Source organism: Ochotona curzoniae, unplaced genomic scaffold (genome assembly GCF_017591425.1).
Source record: "Ochotona curzoniae isolate NIBS_2020 unplaced genomic scaffold, NIBS_Ocur_1.0 contig_3190, whole genome shotgun sequence".
Classification (NCBI taxonomy): Eukaryota; Metazoa; Chordata; class Mammalia; order Lagomorpha; family Ochotonidae; genus Ochotona; species Ochotona curzoniae.
Genome location: NW_024465751.1, coordinates 12623149 through 12647891, shown reverse-complemented (window position 1 = coordinate 12647891; position 24743 = coordinate 12623149). Strand labels below are relative to the sequence as shown.

Sequence of the window (24743 nt, the reverse complement as noted above, 5' to 3'; positions counted from 1 at the left end):
TGTGCACGTGACCGCCCCGGGCGGAGGTGCGCTCACCTGCGTCCACGTGACGGGGCGGGCCCGGCTCGCCGAGGTGCACGCCCCTCGCGCTCTGCGCTCCCGGACCCCGCGGACCCGAGCGGCGGCAGCCCGGGAGGCGGAGGCGGGAGCGGGCGGCGGCGGCGCGCGGAGACGCAGCAGCGCAGCGGCAGCATGTCGGCCGCAGGGTCAGTCCCGCCGCCCCCGAACCCTGCGGTGTCGTTCCCGGCCCCCCGGGTCAACCTGCCCTCCGGCCTCGCCATCCTGCGGACCTACTCGGGCGCTTTCGTCTGCCTGGAGATTGTAAGTGGGGCAGGTGCGGTCAGGGTCGCGCGCCGGGGAGAGGAGGAAGACGGGCGGCGCGGCATCCCAGTCCCAGCCCTGCCTCCCCACTCTCCACCTATGCACTCACTCTCGGTCGCCTCTCTTTACCCGGTCCTCCCTATACCTGGAGCGGGCGCCTGGGCCCGTTTTCCTGGCACCTGTTACTCGGGCACCTGTTCCCCTCCGCTGGCGGTGGAAACGGCCTGGGGAGAGGGGTAGGCGATCGGGCGGGGCCGACGATTGGGGACTTTGAGAGAAAAGTGGTGTTTGAGCTTGGCCTAGGGCCGGCTTGGCTAGAGCGGGAGCCAGCGATCTGGGCCTCGCCGGTTGCCAACCTGCCATTTTGTTGGGTGGTGCAAAGGTGTAACCGATGACTGAATGGGGAGTCTTCCACAACGTGGAAAGCGAAGGCGGGGAACAGCAGGAAGAGGAGGAGGGCTGACAAACTGGGCTTGGTTTCTCCGCTACTACTCACCCTTGCCATCGTGAGTGCCCTTTGGATTGGGGAATGAACAGGGCACAGGAGGCCGGCCCGGGAGAAAGGTGAGGTATGCGCGATGCCCTTGGGGGTTCCTGACCAAGTGGGCGTGGGAACTGTGGAGAAAAGATGGAAGCGTGGCTGTCACGAACTTCTCTGCCTGCCCTGGCGCCTTTTCCCTTGCCTGCACTCTTCCTACACCAACCCACACACCTTGGCATACTTCTTCTGGTCCAGGTGAAGGATCGCCTGGATTTTTCTTTGTGGTCTACAAACTTGAACTTTTTAAAAAGAATTTTGTGGCGTTGGAAGCTTTTATGGACAGGAAGAAATGTGCAAATATCAATTGGGCAACCAAGGTTGCATCATGCCTGAGAATGGCAAATACAGAGTGAAATGTTCGCGAGGGAAGGCCTTTTCTGTAGTCTGGTTTTGTTTGTGTAGTTTGGGCTTTTCCTCTTTCCCCTCAGCCTTCCCTTTACGTTTGCGTAACCTGCATTTGGGTCGCATGTGTTTCACTGTTAAGCTTTTGAGGCTGCAAGGCTTGCAGGTCTTGTTTGGTTTGTTTTGATTTTGATTTTTGTCCTGTTCTGCTAAGGTAGTCAAAAACCCCTACATTAAGTTTAGGTCAGATTTGAATCTGAAAGAAGAAACACAAGGGTCGTCTAGGACCCCAGTAGTTGGATGGTGACCGCGAGCCCAGGGGAGAACGGTCGAATCTGAGCTCTGTTCTAGAGCATCTAAATGCTTAGGACTAGGCACTGGCGTGTGCGTGAGAGGAGCAGAGAGGGCCGCTTTGGGCAGGGGCTCTGCAGTGGGGGAGCGGGATGCAAGAGTAATCTAGGAAGGCAAGTTTGGTAGATTCTGATGCTACTTAGTTCTGTGTTACTGAAATTCCAGGTGTGTTACTGACATTCCAGGTGTTCGCCTACCTCTTTGAGAAATGTTTGCTTACTCTGTCTCTCGTTCTTCCTCCACTGAAGGTTATAGAATGTTCTCTCAAGTTGACTCACTACATGTTACTGTTTTGTTCAGCTCATCTTAAGCAAGAAATACATACAATTTCAAATTTGATTTGCTGCCTCTGTATTTCTAATATTTATCAAGTATATTTATATGTATATCAGAGAAGGCTTTTCCGTATGATATCAGGTACTGTCTGAAGAATTACCTATGGTCATGTCACACTTTTGGAAACAAGGCCTAATTCTAAGGAGGAGAGAAGGGAATGGAATATGACTTAGTCTCCTCTCCTCGCCTCTCCTCTCCTCGCCTCTCCTCTCCTCTCCTCGCCTGGCCTCCCCTCTTTCCCGTTCCCCTTCCCTCCTCCCCTCCCCTCCCCTCCCCTCCCCTCTCCTCCCCTCTCCCCTCCCCTCCCCTCTCCCCTCTCCTTTCCTCTCCTCCCTTCCCCTCCCCCTCCTCCCCCTCCTCCCCTCCCCTCCCCTCCCTTCCCCTCCCTTCCTCTCCCCTTCCCTCTCCTCTCCTCTCTCCTGTATCCCCTCACCCCTCCTCCGGTCTTCCAGTCACCTCCCCTTCTTTTCCCTTCCATTTGTATCTCTATCTCTCTCAAATCTAGCCCAGCAGTTAGTGTCCAACACTCTCTGTACTCAGTACCTTGACTATTTTTAAAAATACTGTTGCCAGTCCAGGCTAATTAAAACAGTCTCTACCGAAACATCCAGAATCAGTTAGTGTTCTTGGGATTTTGTTTTTTCTTGTTGTTTAATGAAATTTTCCCCAAAGATTCTAACACACAGTCATGACTAGATATCAATGTTGGCATCATTCATCAAGACTCTGTAAAGAAGATAGCTTGCCATGCAAATGTGAATTTTCTCCATTAAAACTTTCTGTATGCCCATCATAGAAAGGATCCAAGATTCAGAGAAGCACCTGGTCTACCCTTGTTAATGTCTGTTACCTTGGCTTTCTTTACCTGACACGTGTCTCAGACACTTAGTAATAGAAGAGCATCATTCCCAAATGCCCTTTTAGTTTGTTTTTTTTCCTCTTGTGTCCCGACGTCATATAGGTTTTAATCTCAAGAGGCTTCTAGTGCCTCTTCTACTTCAACATCAACTTTCTCACACACAGCCTTCCTTAAAAATGATCAGAATCTCCCAGTGAGGCTCGTGCTTTAGGGAACCAAGAGACCAAGTGGTAACCAAGCTGTAGTTCTAGCCTTGACCTCATCCTTGTGGAATGCTTAGGGACTGGATCAAATGCTTTAAGTGGAGCAGAAACCAGTGTTGCCTTTTTACCTCTCCACACAGAATGCTCATCTGGAACAGATATGCAGATGGCACCCAAGTAAAAACTTCTGAAGCACTCTTGTCCACAGGTTTCTCAGCTTCCCCCTACTTTTCTGATTACTTTGAAATCTTTGGAACCCCTTGGCTGCCTTTCAGAAATGCTTCACTCTAAGTTAAATCCTTAGCATAGTCCTAAATGCTGGCTAATCTGCTTGCTGAGGACCCATTATATAGCCTCTTTCAGTGTGTCTGCGTATCTCTAATCTCTCCTACTTTTGACCTTCCTTTCAAATCCAGTTGTCTTCAACATTTTTTTCATTAATGTGGTGTTGCCTACTGAAATTTAACCTATGAAAATGATATGCAATGAAGATGAATTGGGCTACCAATAGTTAACTATTAAGCCCATGATCTTGGGGTTCAGTTCTCATACTAACTACAAAATTCCTGCCCAAACCCTTTATTTTGCTCCATTGATGATCTAAGCAGTAAATCATGTTTGGAAATTGAACAAGAGGTAGAAAGAGCCTTCCAGACCATGTTAAGCAGTCCAGAGCTCTTGTTCGCAGGTGGAGAATATTACGTCACGTGCATGCTTTCTTTTCGCCTGTTTGTATTTCTTTTTCTCCTGAGGTGGGCATGGTTCAGTCTTGTGTACCTGACTTATCATTCCTTTGGGTTTGGTCCTCAGTTCTACTTACCAACACATGCTTGCCACAGAATTTAATCCTAAGGTAGTATTCCAGAATGAAACCTTTTAGCTTAAGTTGGAAAACATCGCCTTCGAACGCTATCATTTCCCAAGCCCTTCATTGTTCCCTGAATGAGTGTTTTCTAAAGCACTCGTCAGGTGTTTCCTGCATGCTGACTGAGTGCAAGTTACTTTTCTGAACAAAGACATGTGTACCCTTCATCACCTGAAAGCCCTTATAACCTAGTGAAGAACAAACTAAATGAATAAAAATAGTTATTATTCCAGAAGAAACAGTGAAGTATGTGAAGTGGACTATAGCTGGAACATTTTCCAGGTGGGTCTATCTATAAAAAGTAACACCTGAGCATTTTACTGTTCCACTGAGGAAGATATTTAGGGCTGCTGCTGCCAATGAAACCGTCTTTCAAATTGCCCAGGAAAAAGGAACTCTGTATTAATCTCACACAAGAGGAAATCTCATTATTTAGCATGTGCCATATTTTTGATGTTTTGGAAAACATTTACATTCCCCAGGTTATCTCTGTGGGAACTATCCTAGGGTTATTTTTCATTTGTGACTTCAGTACTTTGGATACAACAAGAATGTTAATTGACTCAACACTTCATAAGGAACAATTATACATCAAGCCTTCTTTTGTGCCTTGGGTCTGAGACAGCTAACATAGTTCTTTCCCTAAAAATAAATTAATGTATAGAGGAATATAGAAGTAACAAAAATTGCAATGTTATGCATGAAGTGTTAAAATAGGTTTATCGGGGCCCTGCGCAGTGGCGCAAGTGGTTGGGGTCCTCACCTTGCACGCCCGGGATCCCATATGGGTGCCGGTTCTATCCCGGTGGCCCCGCTTCCCTTCCAGCTCCCTGCCTGTGGCCTGGGAAAGCAGTTGAGGACGGCCCAAAGCTTTGGGAACCTGTACGCACGTGGGAGACCCGGAAGAGGCTCCTGGCTTCGGACCGGCATAGCGTCGGCCGTTGTGCTCACTTGAGGAGTGAATCATCGGACGGAAGATCTTCCTCTCTGTCTCTCCTCTCTGTATATCTGCCTTTCCAATAAAAAATAATAATAAATCTTTAAAATAGGTTTATCAAAACTTGTGCAAGTCAGGGTGAAGAATATCTGCCCACTGGCAGGATTAGCCATTTCAGTTGTGTGGTGAAATTTGAGTTTAGCTTTAAATAATAAAGCAAGAGCATATACAAACTTTAGAGAAAAGAAAAGACCGCCACATGAAGATCCTTTCAACTGTTAGTGTTTTGATGTGATTACTGGGAATATGGAAAAACATGACAAAACCAACAGCCTGATTCAGTTTGCAGTTTTCTGGGAAATGTTTGGTGGAAAGTTAGAATCCGTTATGTCTGTGATGAGGAACTATTGAAGGACAGGGATAAACTTGATCAGACTTAGTAGTTTTTGGATGTATAGCAGTGGTTGAAGACAAGGAGATCAGTAGGGTGGGTTATTGCAATAGTGTAGATGATGGGTGTTGAGAATCAGAACATACAAAGAAAGAAGGGCCAAGCAGAAGGGAGAGTGGAGATTTAGGAAGATGACTGCATATGTGAAATGTAGCAAGTGTTGAAATGATGCTAGATCAAGCTTAAATGTAAGATACTACTTGGAGGAACTATACCAGAAAAGTAAATGTCATTGGACGGGTGAAAAGGAGGGAGGCGTTGTACAGGGTGCAGATACAGGCTTGCAGACCATTTTTCAATGGATAGCTTTGACCATAGATTGAATGACACACAAATATTTCAATGTATAGCTTTCTGATCTAGGGAACTGACTGTGATGGAACGTTTTCTGTTTGCATTAAGTATGTTTGCCTCTAAGCAGATGTTAATCCTGTAAAAATACAAAGAACTGAAAAGAATGAAACCTTTAAACCAAATTGCTGTAAAGACTAGCACTGAGGGCCTGGCATGGTGGCCTAGTGGCTAAAGTCTTCGCCTTACATGCGCCAGGATCCCATATAGGCACAGATTCTAATCCTGGCAGCCCTACTTCCCTGCTTGTGGCCTGGGAAAGCAATCGAGGATGGCCCAAAGCCTTGAGGCCCTGCACCCTTGTGGGAGACCTGGAGAAGGCTCCTGGCTCCTGGCTTCAGATTGGTTGAGTTCCAGGCCATTGAGGCTGCTTGGGGAGTGAATCAAGGGACGGAAGATGTCCCTCTCTGTCTCTCTTCTCTCTGTATATCTGATTTTGCAATTCAAATAAACAATTTCAAAAAAACAAAAAGACTAACATTGAGATACAAAGGGAAAAGTCAAGGAGAGATTTGTTTTGTAGAGCCCAATAGAGATATATTTAGTAGTAAGTGTTATGGACACTGCATATCTGCATTGATACGGTTGAATAGAAAGGACTGTAGAATGACAAAGGCAGAAACTAAGTTGGCATACTCAAAACCATGCTGTGCAGTACTTAATACGCATTGCCTGTTCTGTGGTACAAACTGAACAGCATGTGAAAATATTCTGCAGAAGTTAGCTGGAGTGGAAAAGGGCAGCTTTGGAGGAGATAACCTCTTAAGTCTTACTCAGTTCTTAAAATACCATAATTCTTGTCCAGGTATCAACAGTTTGACCTGGATTTCCTGAGTGTCCTATTTTAGACGAGAGGGCTGTGTTCTTTCAGAGCCAGCCTTTTGTGTAATAGCTTTCAGAAGGAGGAGGCAAAAGGAAAGAATAGAAGCAATAATTTGTAGGATTCTTGGCATGCAGACACATTCCTAACTTGCGTGATAAGTAGATACCTGCAAACATGAAAAGAAGGTTTGCAACAATCAAAGGAAGTTATGAACAAGAATTAAAGGTGTCAGAACACATTTCTTATTAAGTTACTGATAGAAATTTTAAAAACTGAAATGAAAGTTTGGATAAAAGGGGGAGAAAGAAAGGACTCTTTTTATCACTCTGAATCAGCTTTTAGAACTTTCAGACATGAAACTAAAAATCAAAACTTACTTTGCAATTAGTGTTTTTACATGCAGGCCTCTGCTGTATATCTAATTTCTCTTGGCTTCTTCAGATTAGCCTTGTTTACCTTTTCCTAATTTAAGGTAAAAACAAAGAGCAAAGATACAGACAAGAAAACAAGTCTGTGATTCACACCTCTGCCAGTCAGCATGAGTAGAGGTCAGATGGGGTGCATCTAGAGGAAAGAGGAAGTGGAGTAAAGAATAAGACTTATTCTGGTCAAAATTCCAGTGGTAAGTACAATACTCATAGGTCATGGGGTGCAAAGTTTAAAAAGCAGGGTATTGTGAACTGGACAATCAAGAGGTACCAGTTATTACCTAATATCACATCCCAGCGTTCTGGCATCCTGTGGTTGGTGGGGAGTGTTGCCAGTCAGAACTAGAAATTTGAGAAATGCATGTTCCTTCTGCAGTAGTTGTTTTGCTTCTTTCTGAAGACCTGTCATGTACCAGGGAAGACTGGGCTCCAGACAGCAGTGTGTTCCTGGCACCACAGAGTGCATTTTAGAGCATTTTCTTTTGAAACAATTTGTCATACATGCTTGGTAGTTTCTCTTCATCGCAAGGGAGACATAGTGGAGTATCTTCCGTACCAAGCACCACCCTCAACCTGGAGTATTCCAAGATGTATGCAGACAGTCTTGGTGTCTATGATCTCACACGCCAGCAGCCTCAACATCTGCAAATCTGTGATTTCATTGCATTTGTTCTAAATATCATGAAGGATCCATAAATTAGCAATGATGCAAGCACTTGGGGATGACATCTAACCACAGATCTGCCTACAAGACATGGCAAAAATGTGTCTGGTCACTGCAGCACAGAGAGAATGGACAGATATGGCCAGTCTTCTGCCTGTGCAAGCAACGGGGTGCGGAAAGTGTGTTAGCCAAAAGAATGTGTCAGAGAAAATGAAACCTATGAGAGGAGGGCTGCAGTAGGCTCTTGCTTTTTCATCCTGGTACTGCATCTATACTGTGGATAAATCTATGCTTTCCCGACCTGGTTATTATATTGTGTTGGTTGAAATGTGTTTCTAGCTTTTTAAAAATATCAAGGCCAGCATTGCCCTGCAGAAGGTTAGCCTGCTGCTCGTGTTGTTGGCATGCTTGTTCAGGCCCTGGCTGCTCCATTTCCCATATAGCTTCTTGTTAATGTACCGGGAAAGCAGTAGAAGATGCCTGTGTGAGAGTCTGTGAGGGAATTCATGGCTGCTAGCTCGGTTTGCTAACTTCCTCCCTCCTTTCCCCCCCGTTCTGTCACTCTGCCTTTCAAATAAGTAACAGATGTTTTCAAAATACAAATTGGCTGTAAAATGGAATATATCTCTGAGTGGTATGTTTCTGAACATGTTAAGTCCTTCTATAACTGTGCTGTCTTGTGTATGTACCTGTCCAGCAAGTAAGAATCCATAACACTAAGAGAAGTTGACCAGTAGACAAAATGTTCTAACCTTTTGTAGAGCATGTGCCTCATGAGTTGTGGACTATGTATTCCAACTGTACATATGCAATAACCTACTTAATTTTATATGCCTCTGGAAATAGCAGGAAAATCGTAAGAAACATTGAGAGAGGAAGATGAGCATAATGGTCTGGAAAGTCCATTGCCAAGTTAAAATCCAAGATCTAACATTTATTAGCTGTGTAATTTAAGACAGGTTATTAACGAATTTTTGTCTCAAGTAATTTATCTAGAAAGTAGAAATAAGGTAAATTATCTTTTAGAGTTTCTAAGTACTAACTTGGTACAAATAAGAGCCTTAGAACAGTGCTTGGAATGTAAGAGCTTGGTAAATGTTAGCTAATATTTCTGTTATCATCATTAACTTGATTTAGCCTCTTATTCAAACTGGTCCTGCAGGCAAAACTGAGAGCGAATTTGTCTTTTCTTTCTTCCTCTGGGTTTACTTGCAGTTCATTTTTGCTACAATAGAATAATGGAATGTAAATATGTAGGTAACATAGGATTAGAAAGAAAAGTTATATGCTACAAACAGAACATTTTAATAATGAAATGTTTAGGGGCACTCTAGCCCTATTTTCTCTCTTCAGATTCACTTAATCTTTCCCTTCTGTCATTCCAAACCTTAATTAAAACAGGTCAGAATAGGAATTATTCTTTTTCTTTAGTACAGCAAAGAATATGTGAAAATGGAGGTGTCTGATTGATTTGAAAATGATCACTAAGATGTGACGGAGTGATTGTAAGCAGATTATTAAGAAGGATTGCCGTTGGAAAGGAAAAAATAAATTCTTAAAGGAAGTCATTTGGGAACATAAGCAGACCAAACAGGCGGCAAGAGAAGAAGTCTGTCGCCCTTGCACCCGGAATGCAGGAACTGCTGCTTGCCCAATAGCAGCTCTTCCCATGGCGTTGTGTGTTTTTCCCAGTCTAGTTTCCAGGGAAAACTTGTCTGAACTCTAACTCAGGGTTAACTTTTGTGTAGTTGGTGAATGAAAAAAAATTCTGCGGTTTGCTTAAGCGAGGGATCTAGCCAAGTCATAACCTTGTGGCCTGCAGAGACCACACTAAAGGGAAGATTATTTGATAAACCACTAAATAGGGTGGGTTGTTTCAGGAAAGGGCAGCCATTGAATACCTGTATCTCAGATACTTCTGGTGGTTGAGCTGGAGTGAGACTGGCAAGACGGGGTTAACTGGCTCACAGAGGAACTGCAGTGAATGGTAGGAGTTTCTAGGAGGTGTCTACTTTTGTAGGGCGGACAACTTGTTACAGTTTCAGATTTAAAATCATGAGCACTGACTGTGTTCCTTAATGAAATTTTAAGCTAAAGTGCACTTGCTGTTTGATCCATAACTATCAGAGGTGGTAGACAACAAGTCAGAAGTGAGGTTCAAACGAAACCTGGCACTCCTAATGCTTTTTCTCAGTGTGCGTCGTCTGCATTTGCTGTGGCACTTTATGAACTGTTGCCTCACGGATTTTAACCACTTTTCTGCCTTTCTTTGGGCTTCTAAATACATGACTCCATTTAGAGACTCAGCCTAGGCAGCGATACTTACACTACTGAATTCTCTGAGCTTCCTAAGGCCCCAAACTCTGATGATATGAATACACTGGATATTGACAGGGTCATTCAAAGCTCCTTTTCTTTTCCTTTATTTCTTTTTCGGTTGGAGCCAGGTTGGGAAGCTCAAAGGGAAACACAGCTTCTGTCCAGGGAATCCTAGAGGGATGGTATCCATGTGTGCAGGCTACAGTGATCCACTGCCATGCGAGTGCCCGGCTCTTGAAATGAGGAAGGTAGCTTTCCACAGTGGGATTCATATGTTCTCTGCCTTGGTGCTCAGCTGCATTGCATGGTCCCTCTGACCCTGGGATATAGAGTATGTTTTTATGTCACCGAAAGGGAGGAATCATTTTTATGCACTCCCTCTTCCTTCCCATGCCACACACACACCACAAATGAATACGCAGGTCTGATTACTTTCCATAGATGTGCTTGGATTTCCTTCCAAGAGGCCAAGATGTTGGAAGGGCTATAATTTGGAGTATGACAGAACAGCTATTCCACATTGCCTCACATTGGGCCTTTGCTGTCAAAGTGTGGTCTGAAATCCTGCTGCGGAACCCGCCTCCTCTGCCCACCTTCTGGATCCCTTTGACTAGATCCTCCCTCTCCCTGTCTTTCAGAGCACACTGTGCTCAGCTATTTTTATAGCACTCATCACAATCTGCTCCTGAATCAGATTTCATGGTGTCTGTTTCTCTCTTATTTAGAGCTCTGGAGACAAAATCTTGCCTTTTTTTTTTTTCTTGAGTGTTCTGCAGTGCCCAACAGCAGGCTTGGGGCTAGCCTGTTTGAGGCCCTGCACAGGATTTTACTTAATGTTGTATTCAATTCCAATGGGTCATGCTGCCTCTTCTTTATAGAGAGATTTTTCACAGGCCCTAAATCATAGTGCTTTTCTGTGCACTGCTACCTTCCCTTGCAGGCAGTGGCCGGTTTTTCTTTACCACCCCTTACACTTACCATGGGTTCTTCGTAAATGCCTCTTGCATTAGTAGGCATTGAATAAGGGAGTACATTTCTTAACCTCTATTTAACATAGTATTGGCTGGTGGTGGTGGAGCGTAGGAAAAGGATACCAGAAAGGAGAAGCTGGGAAGCAAAGAAATATTGGTCCATTGAAGAAGTTCTTATCACCTTCAAATATTTGTTAAAGGGTAGATAATCTCTTACCAGGAACAAGTTTATTTCTGTCAAAGTCACTGATAAGATGGTGGTTAGAAATTCAATATGCATTTATGTCTATGACTTAGATTTATTTCATAAAACTTTGGGTTCATTAGTAAGGTTTGATTTGAAATCAGAACTTTAAGTATGCCTTCACAACCATAGAGTTGTTAGATCAGTACTTTGCTTACTGCTGTCCAAATGGTAATTTGTTTTATTTTCAGCAATGCTTCTTCAAAGTCACAGCAAACTTTGTCACTGGGCCTTTTACAAAATATTTTATTTTTTAAAGGTAGAATTACAGAAGAGGGAGAGGCAGACATACACACACACACACACACACACACAAGTGAGAAGGAGAGATTTTTCTATCCATTGGTTCACTCCAACATATGACCACAGCCAGAAGACAGTCTTTCCATCTGAGTCTTCCACATGGGCAGTGAGAACTCAAGGTCGTAGTTCATCTCCTGCTGCTTTTTAGGCTCATTATCCGGGAGCTCTATCTGAAGCTGAGCAGCTAGGACTCAAATTAGCACCTTCATAGGGTTCCAGCATTGCAGTCAGCGGCTTACCCGATGATGCCACAATTCCTACCTTGGGCCTTCTTTAAAATTTGAATTAAACTTGTTTTTAACTTTCTGTGACTTAATGCAATTTGCATATCATCTAGGGGTTTGAGAAGCCAAGATATAGATGGTTATTGACATTAATATTTGAAATTCAAGCTATTCTCATAGGGACATTGGTTTTTCTGTTCATTGAGCAAATATTTGAGAGCCTTCTGTATGTGTATGTGTGAAAAACAGAGAAAGACTCCCTTGTCTGAGATATCTGTGAGTAAGTTCACTGTCTAGGTTTTTGCGGTGATAAATCTTGCATGGTGCCTGATAGTTAGGAAAGGATAACTAAGTCCATAAATAAATGGCTTGGAAATGCAGAGACACATCAAGCAATTTGAGAGTACAAGTGGACCAAAATCCAAAGGCATTCAATGTCAGTCTTCAAAGCCACATGACACTTCCTTAACAAGAAGGCTGCCTGTAGGAGGAAGACATAACTGAGCATTAGACAAATTTCACAAAAGATTTTTCAGTTTATAAGCTCAAGATTGAAAATGGATCGTGTCTCTCAAAAACACCTCAGGAGGAAATGACATTCTAGGCCAGCAAGTGTCAGATTACTCAGATATGAAAGAGCTTTATTTTTGAAATGTGAATTTTTTTTACCTCTCTAATCCAAAAATGAGAGGGACTCAGTCACAGAAGACCAGAATAAAAATGGTGGGTCAGATGACAGAAGGCCTGGAATATCATACAAAGGATCTGCAAGCTTTGTTGCTGTAATTGTAGTGCCAGGTTGAGTTCACAAAGCTCATCATCCTTACCCATTGATTCTCATCCTGTTGTTCTCTCAGGCCATCCTGCTTACTGAAGCCAGACAGCTAGCCCTTTCCCTTCCCTACTCCCTTTCTTGCCATGTCTCTCATCTGGTCAATCTCCCAACTACCATCATGCCAGCTTTTCCACTTGTCCTTATCCATTCCCATCTCTCATCCTTGGAGCTTGGATTCTTGTTGACAGTGATTCATTGTGGTCTCCTGCATGGCCTCAAAGCCCTTTGTTTTTGGTTCTCCAGTCTATTCTCTTACTGTAGCTAGAAGGAAGTTTTAAAATACATGTCTTGATCATGCTACTTCCTGCTCAGGAGGATGCTGGCCTGCCTTTGGCCCTTGAGTAAAGTTCGGCTCCTTGGCCTGGCTTTCAGGAGCTCAGAATCGAGCTGGCGGCTCTCTCCATCCTCTCTTGGAACTCCTGTCATGCCCAACTCTGTTATTCACCTGAGACAAGCTCTCTGCTCCCCCTAGATAGCTCAGAATTCATCCTCCACCCTGAGAGGTTCTTCTCCTGCCTCATCCCCCTGGCCTGTCCTTTGGGTGGTTGTTTCTAGAAAGTGCTTCCTAACTTTTAAAATCAAAATTGAGAGCCATCTCTGTGAAGGCAACAGTATCTGGTGTTTGCCCAGTTGTGACATTTACAAAGCAGCATTTTCATCCCTTGCTTAGTTGCCTATTTCCTGTATTGTATTGTGAACTTTGTGACAGCAACAACTAAGTATATATTTTTACCATTTATTCCCAACACCTGGCACAGTGCCTGACTTAGAACAGGTATTTATTGACTATTAGGTCTGGGAATACCAACTTAGCTGAATGTTAAGCACATAGTAAAACATAAATAATGGTAGCTTTTATTGTTTACTATCATGTGCAACAACCGCAACTTTTCTGGATGTAGACAGTAATATTAAATGTGCAAATAAGTCATGATAAAAATGACTTAGATGTCACAAATTAGAAAGTTGTAGTAGTTGTTTACTAACATTCTCTAAGAAGTGGTGAGAACAGAAGCCCATTTATCACAGCTTGAAGAGCAGTTGTGAGGAGAAGCATCAAAGAGACATAAAGGTAAATGGAGTGAGAAGTTGGAGAAGCAATGGAGTCAAAGGAAGTTACTTGTTGATAATAGGAGAATTCTGGATCTCTTTGGGGGCTCAGGAAGAGAGTCCAACATGAAGATAGAGCTGTGAATGTGCATCAGGCCTGGTGTTAGACCAAAGGAAAGAAAGCATCTCCCGTGGACAGGGACAGGTTGAGGGATGGGGTGGCAGGGTGGGTCTGAGAAGGAAAAAGGGGGGGTGGTGTCTGATTATGTTTTACAAGATATTGTTTAGCAAACTTGCTACCCTCTTTGTTTTTTCTTTTCAGTTGTTTGGGGGCCTTGTCTGGATTCTCGTGGCCTCCTCCAATGTTCCTCTACCTCTGCTACAAGGATGGGTCATGTTTGTGTCTGTGGGAGCTTTTTTTTTCTCCCTGTTCTTCCTGGGCATGTTCCTCTCTGGGATGGTGAATCAAATTAATGCCAACTGGAACTTTCTGGTAAGGACTTTTTTATTTGAAATGTATTGTAAGAAAATAAGACAAACTTGTAAACTATCTCATTCTAATATTACCTTGGGAAATGCTTGTGTTGCTAGAACTGAGAAATCATGTATTAGTCTTTGATGATTGAGATGACTTTTCTTGAAATCCTCTTTCATTTCATATGACAGATGATTTGCATTATAAATGTTAATTGAACATGAACATTTGGGAGATGAATGCTGTTACATATATCTTGAAATGTTTCATTTATTTCTATTTCAGGCAAACAAGTGGTTATATATTTTGTTCTTCAAAATACTGAGAAAAATTTGTTTTATATGTACAGTTAATTCCTGTCCTAAATGAAGAGTTGATGAGTTTTTAACACAAATTTTTAAATTAAATTGATTACATCAAATTGGATCATCTTGCTTTCTGTTTCCTTGTGTCTTTCTTGCCTGCAGTCATTTCCTGTTTGAGATAGTTTCAGAATGGCCCAGTGATTTAGTGAAGTTCATGAAGAACCTTCCATAAGGTTCTGATCCTATTTTAGAAACTTAATTGAGTCCTCCGGTCAACGTGAATACACAAGACTACATTAAAAAGTTCTTTGAAAATACAATTAATAGAATTGTAAGAATATTTCAATACAGAAGTTTTGTGATACTTGTGTAGTCCTTTCATAATGTGCATATTCTTTATTTTTTATAAATGTATTCATATGAAAGGCAGAGTCACAAAAAGGATTGGGAGAAGGAAGGAGGGAGAGAGAGAGAGAGAACAAAATTTTCCTTATGCTGATTCAAATGACTAGAATGGCCAGGAGACAGGAGCTTTTTCTAGGTGTCCCACATGGCTTTTTGGGGCGCCCAAGTACTTGAGTTGTCTTTTGCTGCTTTTCCCTGGCCATTGGCAGAAGTTGAGTTAGAAGTAGTGCAGGCAGGACATGATCTGATGCCCGTATGTGACGTTGATAACTCAGTTGGCAGCTTTACCCACTGTACCACAGTTTAACCACATATTGTGCATATTTAATGAATTTTTTAAAAAACTACTTGTTAATTTGTCTTACAGAGTTACAAAATAAAGGAGAGAGAGAGAGAGAGGAAAGGAGAAAGAGAAAAGGGGTAGGGCAGGGAATGGAGGAGAAGGGAGGGAAGGGAAAAATATTTACCATCTTCTGATTCACATTTCAACGTGCTCCCAACAGCCACGGCTGGACCAGGTGAAGCTGGGAGCCCAAAGCTCTCCCTGGGTGTCCTGAATCGCAGGACCTCTCAGGCCCTGAGGTCATCTTCCCTTTATACCTAGGCAAATGAGTAGAGAGCAGTTCAGAAGTGGAGCAGTAGGTTCTCATGTAGGATGCCTGTGTTTCAGGTGGCAGTGTAATCCTCTGCACCACAATGCCAACCCCTCAAGGACATTTTAAAAGTATTTTATCTGTTACTTTCAAATACAGCAATTTATCCAGAAGCTTGAGGACAGATGTTAGGGGAAAATATGTGTATATTTTATAGAGCATGGGGAACATGTAATCCCAAATATTACCAACAGCTAAGTCCAGAGAATATGGCTGCCCTTTAAACCAATCCAAGGGCAAGTGGCACACAATTCCTATAAAGTCAAGAAGGAGGTTGCGTTCCGTGGTTACAGTCATGCATGTACTATCATGCATGAGCTTATCTCTGGCTTGCCTAACAGTTGTATAGTCTTAGTCAAATAGTTAACCTATCTGAATGTTAGTTTCTTCCTCTGTGTAACACAAATAATTGTATCTGTTTCCCAAGATGCCATTAGGGAGTAATGGAAATAATGAGTGATAAAGTGCTTAGCTTTGTGCTGAGTTGCATTATTCCATCGGTGATCGTTGTAATCCCTTCAACATTCTGAGACTGTTTAGATCCTTGTAAGTCCTTGGGTGGCTGAGAGAAGTGTGTTCCTACATTTTTTGCCTTCATTTTTCATTAGTAATGAGAAAAATATTCCCAACTCTAGGTCATACGATAAAGCTTAAGGATCCCTATTTAGGTTACAAATAGATACTTAAATTTCCATTTCCAAATGCCTTGCTTTCCCATAAAAAAACATATAAATGAGTCAGTCTGTCCTCAAGTTGTTAAAAGCCACCAGGTTCTCCTAGCGTCAGACCAGCATGTGGACCTTGCTGATGTCCCAACAGTCACTGCCATTACCACAAATTGTACATTGTATCTTTTCCACAAGCCCTTCAGAGTATACTCTCAGTTGACTTCAAGAGTGGCTGGAGAAGATGCGCAAACACATAGAATGAGGAGTACAAGAACTTTATTGTGTAGTGACACCTGTGAAAGAAAAAGAGAAACAAGGAAAGTCTTCAAATGACAGCTAAGTTTTTATAGTTCCAAAAAGGAAGGCAAAAAGAAAAGTTGTCAAGTATAAAAAGAAGAGGGAAAAAGCAAGCAATAGTTGGTTGTGGACGAATCTTTCATGGCAAAGATATTTAAAGTTTCAACCTTAAGCTGTAATGGGCTTCCTAGATACCATAATGAGGACAGCATGGCTCATGTTCAGAAGAATCGGGCAGTGGAAAAGACAAGAGCCAGATTACAGCAGGCCTTGTCGACAAGATTGGTCCTTCCTTTGAAGGCAAACCATCTCTGAGGCTCCACCTTAGTAAGCTACGTGAGTCTCTGATAAACTCAAACATACTCTCTCAATTCTTATTTATAGTTAGAAGCCAGCTCTGTTACATTGCATCCCTGTAACTAGTGATCATTGAATTTGGATTTTCCATTCCGTCAATGGATTTTTGTTGAGTACACACATGCATGTGAGCATTTTTTTCTACATGTTAGATATGTGACCAGTATGAAACACTTATTTTAAAATCTTTTGAGAATAGATCACTTTACAAATAAGAGGTGCTTGATAGGAAACACTTCGAACAGAATAATTAATTCTGGCCTCTGGTTAGTTAACTTTGTGCTAGCAGATGATTCTAGGTATATCAAGACAGTTCCAATGGACAGTATTGTTTGTTGCCTGGCCACTTGCCAAGGTAGTGTGGTATTTCTTTTTTAAAATTGCTACATCCACAATAGAGGCAGTTTGACAGAAAGAAGGTGGACATTTGCTTACTGTTGCTGGGAATGTAAATTAGTGCTGTCATTATAGAAAGCAATGTTGAGGGTTTTAAAAAAACTTAAAAATAAAACTACCCTATGATGTAGCAATCCCACTGCTGGGCGTATGTCCAAAGAAAGTGAGATCAGTAAGACAAATCTGCACGCCCGTGTTCACTCGGATGCTGTTTACAGGAGCCAAGACAAGCAATTACCCTAAGTGCCTGGCACTACTGTTTAGGGTGAATGATTCTTAAAAATATGATATAAGCAGGATTTTTCAGAAATTTCATGGAAAATATATGTTATGAAAAATTATACATGGATTTCAAAATTTTTGAACCAAAATTAGCCTGTATTTGAATTCAGCATGTTTTTTTCCCTTCTATTTTATTTTGAATTTTATGACACAATTCCATAGGCTCTGGGGTTTCACCTAACCCCTCCCCAAGTACCCTCCCCGCATCTTTTTCCCCCATATTATTACCATAGCATAGTACTTCATAAGTAGTCAGGATTCCATTATTCTGTTATTTAAGTGTATCCTGACGTTTCTGGTACAGACAATGGCAGACAGTCCAGCATCCTGTTGTCAAGTTATATCTAAGAATTTCATCGGAAGTCCATCTTTGACTTGGAAGTAGAGATGCCTACTGCATTGTATCTTCACAACTGGATATAACAGTCTTTATTACACAGTTACTACATACCCAGTTATATTGTATCATATCAGACAATTCTGTTTTTTGAAAGATTTATTTTTGCTTGTCTGAAAATCAGTTACAAAGGATGGGATATAAACACAGAGAGAGATTTTCTGTCCTCTGATTCACTCCCCAAATAGCCACAGTGGCTGGGACTGAGCCAACCGCAGCAGCCAGGAGTTGTATCTTAGTTTTCTGTGGGTGCAGAAGCCCAAGCACTTGGGCTATCTTCTGTTTTCACAAGTACGTTATCGAGGAGCTGGATCAGAAGTGAATCAGCTGGGACTCAAACTGGGGCTCAAAGAGGAGCATAGTGTTATGGGTGAAAACTTATATGGCTGTGCTACAACTTCACCCCATTAACTCCATTTCTCAATGAACTTTTCAAAGCACCTCCTACAAATATACTCTTCAGCCTCTGAAAAGAAGGAATCGTGTCACTTGCATTTGCCTGGATGAACATGGAGGGTGTAATGCCAAGTGAAAGAAATCTGGCATAGAGAGACATGCACCATATGACTACACTTGTACGTGTCTGAATTCTAGATACAAAGGGTAGAATGGTGGTTGCCAGGGAATGAAAGCAGACAGGAAGCTTCAAATTGATGTTGGTAAGAATATGCACATTTTCAAGGTCAGTGCATTGGCTCAACTGATGAATCTTCCACCTCAAAGCGCCACATCACATGTGGGTGTTGGTTCGTGCCCTATCTGTTCTACTTCTGATCCAGCTCTCCGAGTATGACCTGGGAAAGCAGCAGAAGATGGCCCTATTCCTTGGGACTCTGCACCCACATGAGAGACTCAGAGGAGGCTCCTTGCTCCTGACTTCAGATCAGCTCAGCTGCTGCCTCTGTAGCCTTTTGGGGAGTGAACCAGCAGATGGAAAATCTTTCTGTCTCTCCTTCTTTCTGTAAATCTGCCTTTCCAATATTATTTAAAAATATATATATGCACAGTTTCAATTAGGAAGAAATATTAACTCCAGAGTATCTATCGGTACAATAATGTAACTGTAGTTAATAACAATCTACTATGTTCTTAAAAATTGTTGAGCATATACTTCAAATGGCCTCAAAAGTATGTGAGGCGTTCGATGTGTTACCTAGCTCAATTTAGCTCTTCCATGATGTATGTGTGTAATTTGTCAATTTTTTTTTAAAGAAAGTGGACTTTGGAAGCAGATAGGCTATGTGAGTTTGTATTACCCGTCCCAAAGTTAATCTTTATGTGGCTCTGGGACAGTCATTTAACTGAACAGAAGTTCTCTTTCTGCAAAGTGAAGTTAATAAATGTGGTTATAAAGATGAGTAATAACGTATGTAACTAGTTGATGGGAGCTGTTAACGTTAAAGATCAGTGTGTGGGCGACATATCAGTTCAGGTAAGATTATTTAATAGAATTACATTTCACATTGGTGCAAGCAATATGTAAAATAGCCTGGTAAAAGTCGAGTTTCCAGATTTTTTTGTAGAAGTATATGATGTATTTGTTTTTAATAGAATATGTGAATATGTATTTTGAATTAAAATGTTAATGTCTTCTGGAACTTACGATGTGTGGAATGAAGATTAAGTAGTAAGCTCGAATGTATCAATTATAAAATAATTTTAAAACGTTGGATATATAATTGACTAAATATATGTCATAGAATGCTAGTTTTCTTGAATTTCAGAATTATTAGGTACTACAGTTTTATCTTATGTTAACTAATTATGAACTCTGAGACATTTTAATCTACACTGAAACTGCATTTCATCATAAAACTCAGTCTATCAGAAGATTTTTCGCTAAACCGATTAAGATGCATCCACTGATTTTAGTGGGATTCTAATAGCCTGACATTCATAATACAATTGGTAAACAAGCAGAATACATAAAAAATATATGTAACATGGCTTCCTGAATTTAAACTTCATTGTTTGAAATAAATAATAAGAGAATTATTGTTTTTCATTGTGGATGTCTTTCCTCTCCTCTTTCAGGATTTTGCCTGCCACTTTACAGTGTTTGTTTTCTATTTTGGAGCCTTTTTGCTGGAAGCAGCAGCCACGTCCCTGCACAATCTGCATTGCAACATGACCACCACCGCGCTGCTGCAGCCACTCTTGAATGACAACCAGTATAGGATCAATGTAGCAGCCACAGTGAGTACTCAGTGAGGGCTGTACGGCAGCACGCTCTCTCCTCCATCTCCTCAGGCAGCAGGGCCCTCTTTACCAAGAGATATTAGCATTCAGCATATGATAGTCATTTGTACCATAACCCTCCAAACACCGTACTGTTATCATCCCTAGCGGTGAGGCTGACTGAAGCAGGGCACAAAAAATTACAACAAGCCGTTAGTTCAGCTTAGCTCTGCCCAGCTGAGTCTTTGCAGAAAGGAATTAACTGTGCTTTTTACCTCTTTTAACATTCAGACATGGCAAGGAGAATTTGTCCCCAGCTTTGCTCTTTGGTACCCAATATTTATCATTTATTTAAGGCTGTGACTGTTTACTGCAGGTCTTCTGCGTGATAGGTCCTTTTCTGAGTGCGGGTTAAGGGGTGAATAACTTGTAGTTCCTACCATTGAGGAAGTCTAGGCGGGACAGTGCAGGAGACAGCTATGCCAGCAGTTACAATAGATGACATCCAGAGGAAACGCACTGCGAGGCAAACTTTGGGATTTGTTGTAACCCTTTTTAATCTGTAGTAAAGTTGTCATTTCTGTGTATTGATACAGATTATTTGAAAAGACCTGTTTTATAAAGAATTGTTAATATGTCGGAAGTCCAAATTATTTCCTGAAATGCTTTAATAGTTAGCATGACTGTCTAGCATGTTAGTCAAACAAATGTTTTAACACTTTACGCACGTAGCGTATGAATAAGCAAGTACTTTCTTATAGCCATCAAAACGTATTGGGAACACTCCTATCCAATGAAAATTTCTACAGTGGTAGGGACTTCCTTGATTGTGGTGTCAGATATGGTACCCATTAGCCACATGTGGCTACTAGGTAAGTAAATGTATCTGATATGACTGAGGAACTGAACTTTTTGCTCTCAATTCTAATAACTTTGAGTAGTGGCTGATATCTAGTGGCAAATGCATTGGGCAACACGAGTCTAGGATCTGGAGAGTAGAAGAGAGGTAATTTCAAGACCTGTTACCAGAAGTTTCCTAAGTCTGTTAGGATTTAGCAAAATGTATTGAATGCTTAAAATGAGTTATTTTCCAACAAAAGAAGACAAATTTCTAGCCTGGAGAAGTTTCTGCTTATGTCACTGATTTTAACTCTTTTGTAAGAAGGCAGAGCAGTCTTTTAGTGTAGTGGTTAAGATTTTTGAGTCCCACGTTCAGGTCCGTGGGTTGGCTCCCCAGTTCTAGGTCTTGAATCTGTGCTGGAAATCAGAAGTCACTGACTTCTTGCCACCGCATGGAAATCCAAAGCTGTGTTCCTGGCTCTGGCTCCCACCCCTGGTGCACCCCATAACAGCCTCAGCCATTGCAAGCATTTAAAAAATGGACCATTGGATGGGAGTTCTTTTGTTATATCACTGTCTCTGTGTCTGTTCTCCTCTTCCCTCTCTCCTTCTTTCCCTTTTCCCACCCTTCTTTCAAATACATTATATATATAGTTAATTGAAAACATCTTATTTCATGAAACTTTACTTAAAAACTCAACATGGTGGTGTATCAAGTTAGTACTCTGTCTGTGGTGTTGGTATTCCATATGAGCACCTGGTTTGAGTCTCAACTACTCCACTTCCAATCCAGCTCCCTGATACTGCGTGGAAAAGTAGAGGAGGATGGTCCAAGACTTTGGGACTCTATAGCAACGTGGAAGACCAAGAAGGAGCTCCTGGCTCCTGGCTTTGCACTGGCGCAGCACTGACTGATGCAGCCATTTTGGAAGTGAAGCAGCAGATGGGCAGCAGATGGCAGATTTCTCTCTCTTTCTGTATCTCAATCAAAATAAATAAATCTTAAAAAAAAAACTCATCATGTAAGAGATGAGTTTCCAGTTCCCAGGTGAAGCCCTGGGACTGGCCTGGAATGATGCCCATCTCTGTTTAAAAAGCACTGCACTGGCCAGTCATCCCCATCATGCTTCATAAATCATGTGTAAGCCAAAGATCACAAAGAAAAATAAGCAGCTGTAAAATTTCACCGAACAAAGCTCAGGGACTTGAGTTGACTTGAGTTGCCTTCTTTTCACACCCCATTAGTGATCAGTTACTTTGGGTTTTCCTTTACACATTTCTTAACTTCTGACTCTTCCTTTTCAATTGTGTTCCACATTCTCTTTGCCCCTGTTAGGTTGTTGCCTTGTTGATAGCAGTTCTGTGTTTGTACTTTCACAAAAGTCTAGGCACCCAAGAGCTAAGGGATTGGTTCATGTCACTGAATGTTCACCAGGCAAAGCTGTTGCCTATGATTCCAGTGTCCTCCGCTGGTCAAGGTCCAGGTGTTCCACTGCTAGTCCTGTCAATGCTCCTGAGAAGTAGAAGATAGCCCAAGTACATGGTTCCCTGTCAGCCACCTAAGAAATCTGGATAAAGTTCCTGTCTCTTGGCTTCGGCCTAACATGGACCAGGCTGTTGCGATCATGTTGGGAGTGAATCAGCAAATGAAAGATCTTTCTTTCTGTCCTTCTCTCTGTAATTCAAACTTTCCAATACAAATAAATAAATCTTGAAATAAATAAGGAAATGAGGGGCTGCATGGTGTCACCACAGGCTAATTCTCTGCCTGTTAGGGGGTGGTATCACATATGGACACAGCTTCATGTCCTGGATGTTCCACTTTCGATCAAGCTATCTCTTTATGTCCTCAGAAAGCAGTGGAAGATGGCCCGAACCCTTGGGCCCCTGCATCCACGTGGCAGGCTGGGAAGAAGCTTCTGGCTCCCAGCTTCAGCTCAGCTGAGCTCTTGCCATTGCGGCCATTTGGAGAGTGACCAGCAGTTGGAAGGCCTCTCTCTCTTTCTTGTCTTTCTACTCTGTAAAATCTGCCTTTCGAATAGAACAAAAAAGAAATCTATTTTTTAAATGAATAAATGAATGGATTTACACCAACATAACTGTGCCTTTCTGGTTCCACTTTCGTTGTTCTTCTCACAGAATTTTGTTCTTGGTGGTACCCTTCTGTGACTTTTGTCTGTGGTATCACTGACCCTTCCTCTGCGTAGGTAAAGCTGCCTCAGTAAACCTTGCCGTGCCTCAGGTTCTACTTTGGCTCCCTTTGCATCCATGCACTCCAGTCGAACTGACTCTTCAGTTGCTGAGTTTTAGTGCATTAAAATGTATGAGTCATTCACTTGTGACATTAAAATGAGTCCTTCACATTTTCTTTCATTGTACCTGAGAGGGAAAATTCGTTTTTACTAATAATAGATGTCAAAGCAATTGTTCTCGTTCAGAGGGTTTTGGCTAAATGAGAAAGCTATCAGGGAACAACCAACAGCGGACATGTGAGAACAGCAGAATGTTCCGGGGGTGGCTGTGATATTCCTTCTCAGAACTATGGCTTTCTGGTTTCTAATTGCTGTATTAAATTGAGTTTTGTCTTATTGAACTGCTTTGTCTTGTGGTTTTCTGTAAATCATAAGCACCAAAAGTGTGAGAGCCAAATATAGCAGTGTACATGTAATTAATGCTAAAAAAAATCCTAACTGAAGACTAAGGAATAGAATTCATATAAAGTGCAGATTTTTTTTTTTTGCATAAAGACTATCTCCTAACTAGAAAGAACCAGTCAGATGACTCATTTATGTAACATTTCTGCTGAATTTGAATGTCACTTTCCAGTGGGAGGTGACTTCAGACATCCTCTGGTTGTGGCAGTTATGTTTTCTTTGATTATAAAATCACTAATGAAATTATAAAATAACTATTATTTATCTCTTGCTGAACTTTTGAAAACAGTTTGAGACTTAACAAATACTTAACAACCGAGCTTGGCATGTGAGCAAATGTTCGACATCAGGTTGTGGGCAAATAAGAAAATCATTAGGGACTTGGATATTTCAAGGAAGGAGCAATGGAGTGAGGTAGATAATGCTAATACAGATCACGAAGGTTTGAGGTCAGATCAGTAGACATCATCAAAAGCAATCTTCCTAGAGTTGTTCGTTAGGGTAAGTGTTGTAAATCTCATGTCAACTTTTGTTTTCTTTTTTCTTAGATTTTTGCCTTTGTGACAACAGCTTGTTATGGTTGCAGTTTGGGTCTAGCTTTACGAAGATGGCGACCGTGACACTCCTTGGAAACTGACAGTCCTGCATTAGTTTTATTGTCATTAGTTTTATTAGTTTTATTGTCTACTTTGTTTGTCTGATCAATTTGGATACCGTTTTGTCCAGATGTAACAACATTCCAACAATGATTTCTCTGATGCAGAGATTGAAAGGGCAAGTTTTGGTTTATGTCATGTAGGGGAATTTTAATTAAGTAGTCTAATGTTTAACAGAGAAATGGCCTTTATCTTTTTCTCTCTTTCTTTCCATTTCTAAGGTTTATGAAATGTCTACAGAAACTGTTTATATAAAACTGTTACCCTTACTCTGCTTGTTTAGTCACATGATCTAAATTCTAATAGAAAACAAAAACTACCTTAAAAAAATACATTTTAAATAGACTCCCTACTGAACTCTGTTTTGTAATAAAAAATGAGTATTGGCACACTCTTTCTGTAAAGAATTTGTGATAAACATTTTAGATTTTATGTGCCACATAGCCTCTGTGGTCATTATTCAATTCTGCTGTAACTGGAAGCGGCTACAGATAATATGTAAATGATTGAGTGGCTGTTTGCTAATAAAACTTTATTTACAAAAACAAAGCAGTCTAGATTGGCCTACATCTTCTAGCTTGTTGACATCTGGTGTGAAATTTTAACTATATTTCTGTATTTTACTGTGCTGATTGTGACAGGTTACAAACTTTATTAACAACAGCCACATAATACGTAGTCTCAATTTGCAGGAATCATGATGCCTTTAGATAATGGTCAAACAGTTAGCTGTGGAGGGACATAAAGTTCATCAAGATGATG

The 24743-nt window shown here is 41.6% G+C and overlaps 1 protein-coding gene across 1 annotated transcript; it reads left to right on the top strand.

The window, feature by feature from the left end:
• The first annotated feature begins 190 nt into the window (after positions 1 to 190).
• MAL2 (mal, T cell differentiation protein 2) lies at positions 191 to 24148 on the top strand. The gene is made up of 4 exons (XM_040979380.1): positions 191 to 321; positions 13741 to 13911; positions 19688 to 19849; positions 23874 to 24148. The coding sequence occupies exons 1-4, from the start codon at positions 193 to 195 to the stop codon at positions 23943 to 23945; spliced, it is 534 nt and encodes a 177-aa protein (XP_040835314.1). The 5' UTR covers positions 191 to 192; the 3' UTR covers positions 23946 to 24148.
• The last annotated feature ends 595 nt before the right edge of the window (positions 24149 to 24743 follow it).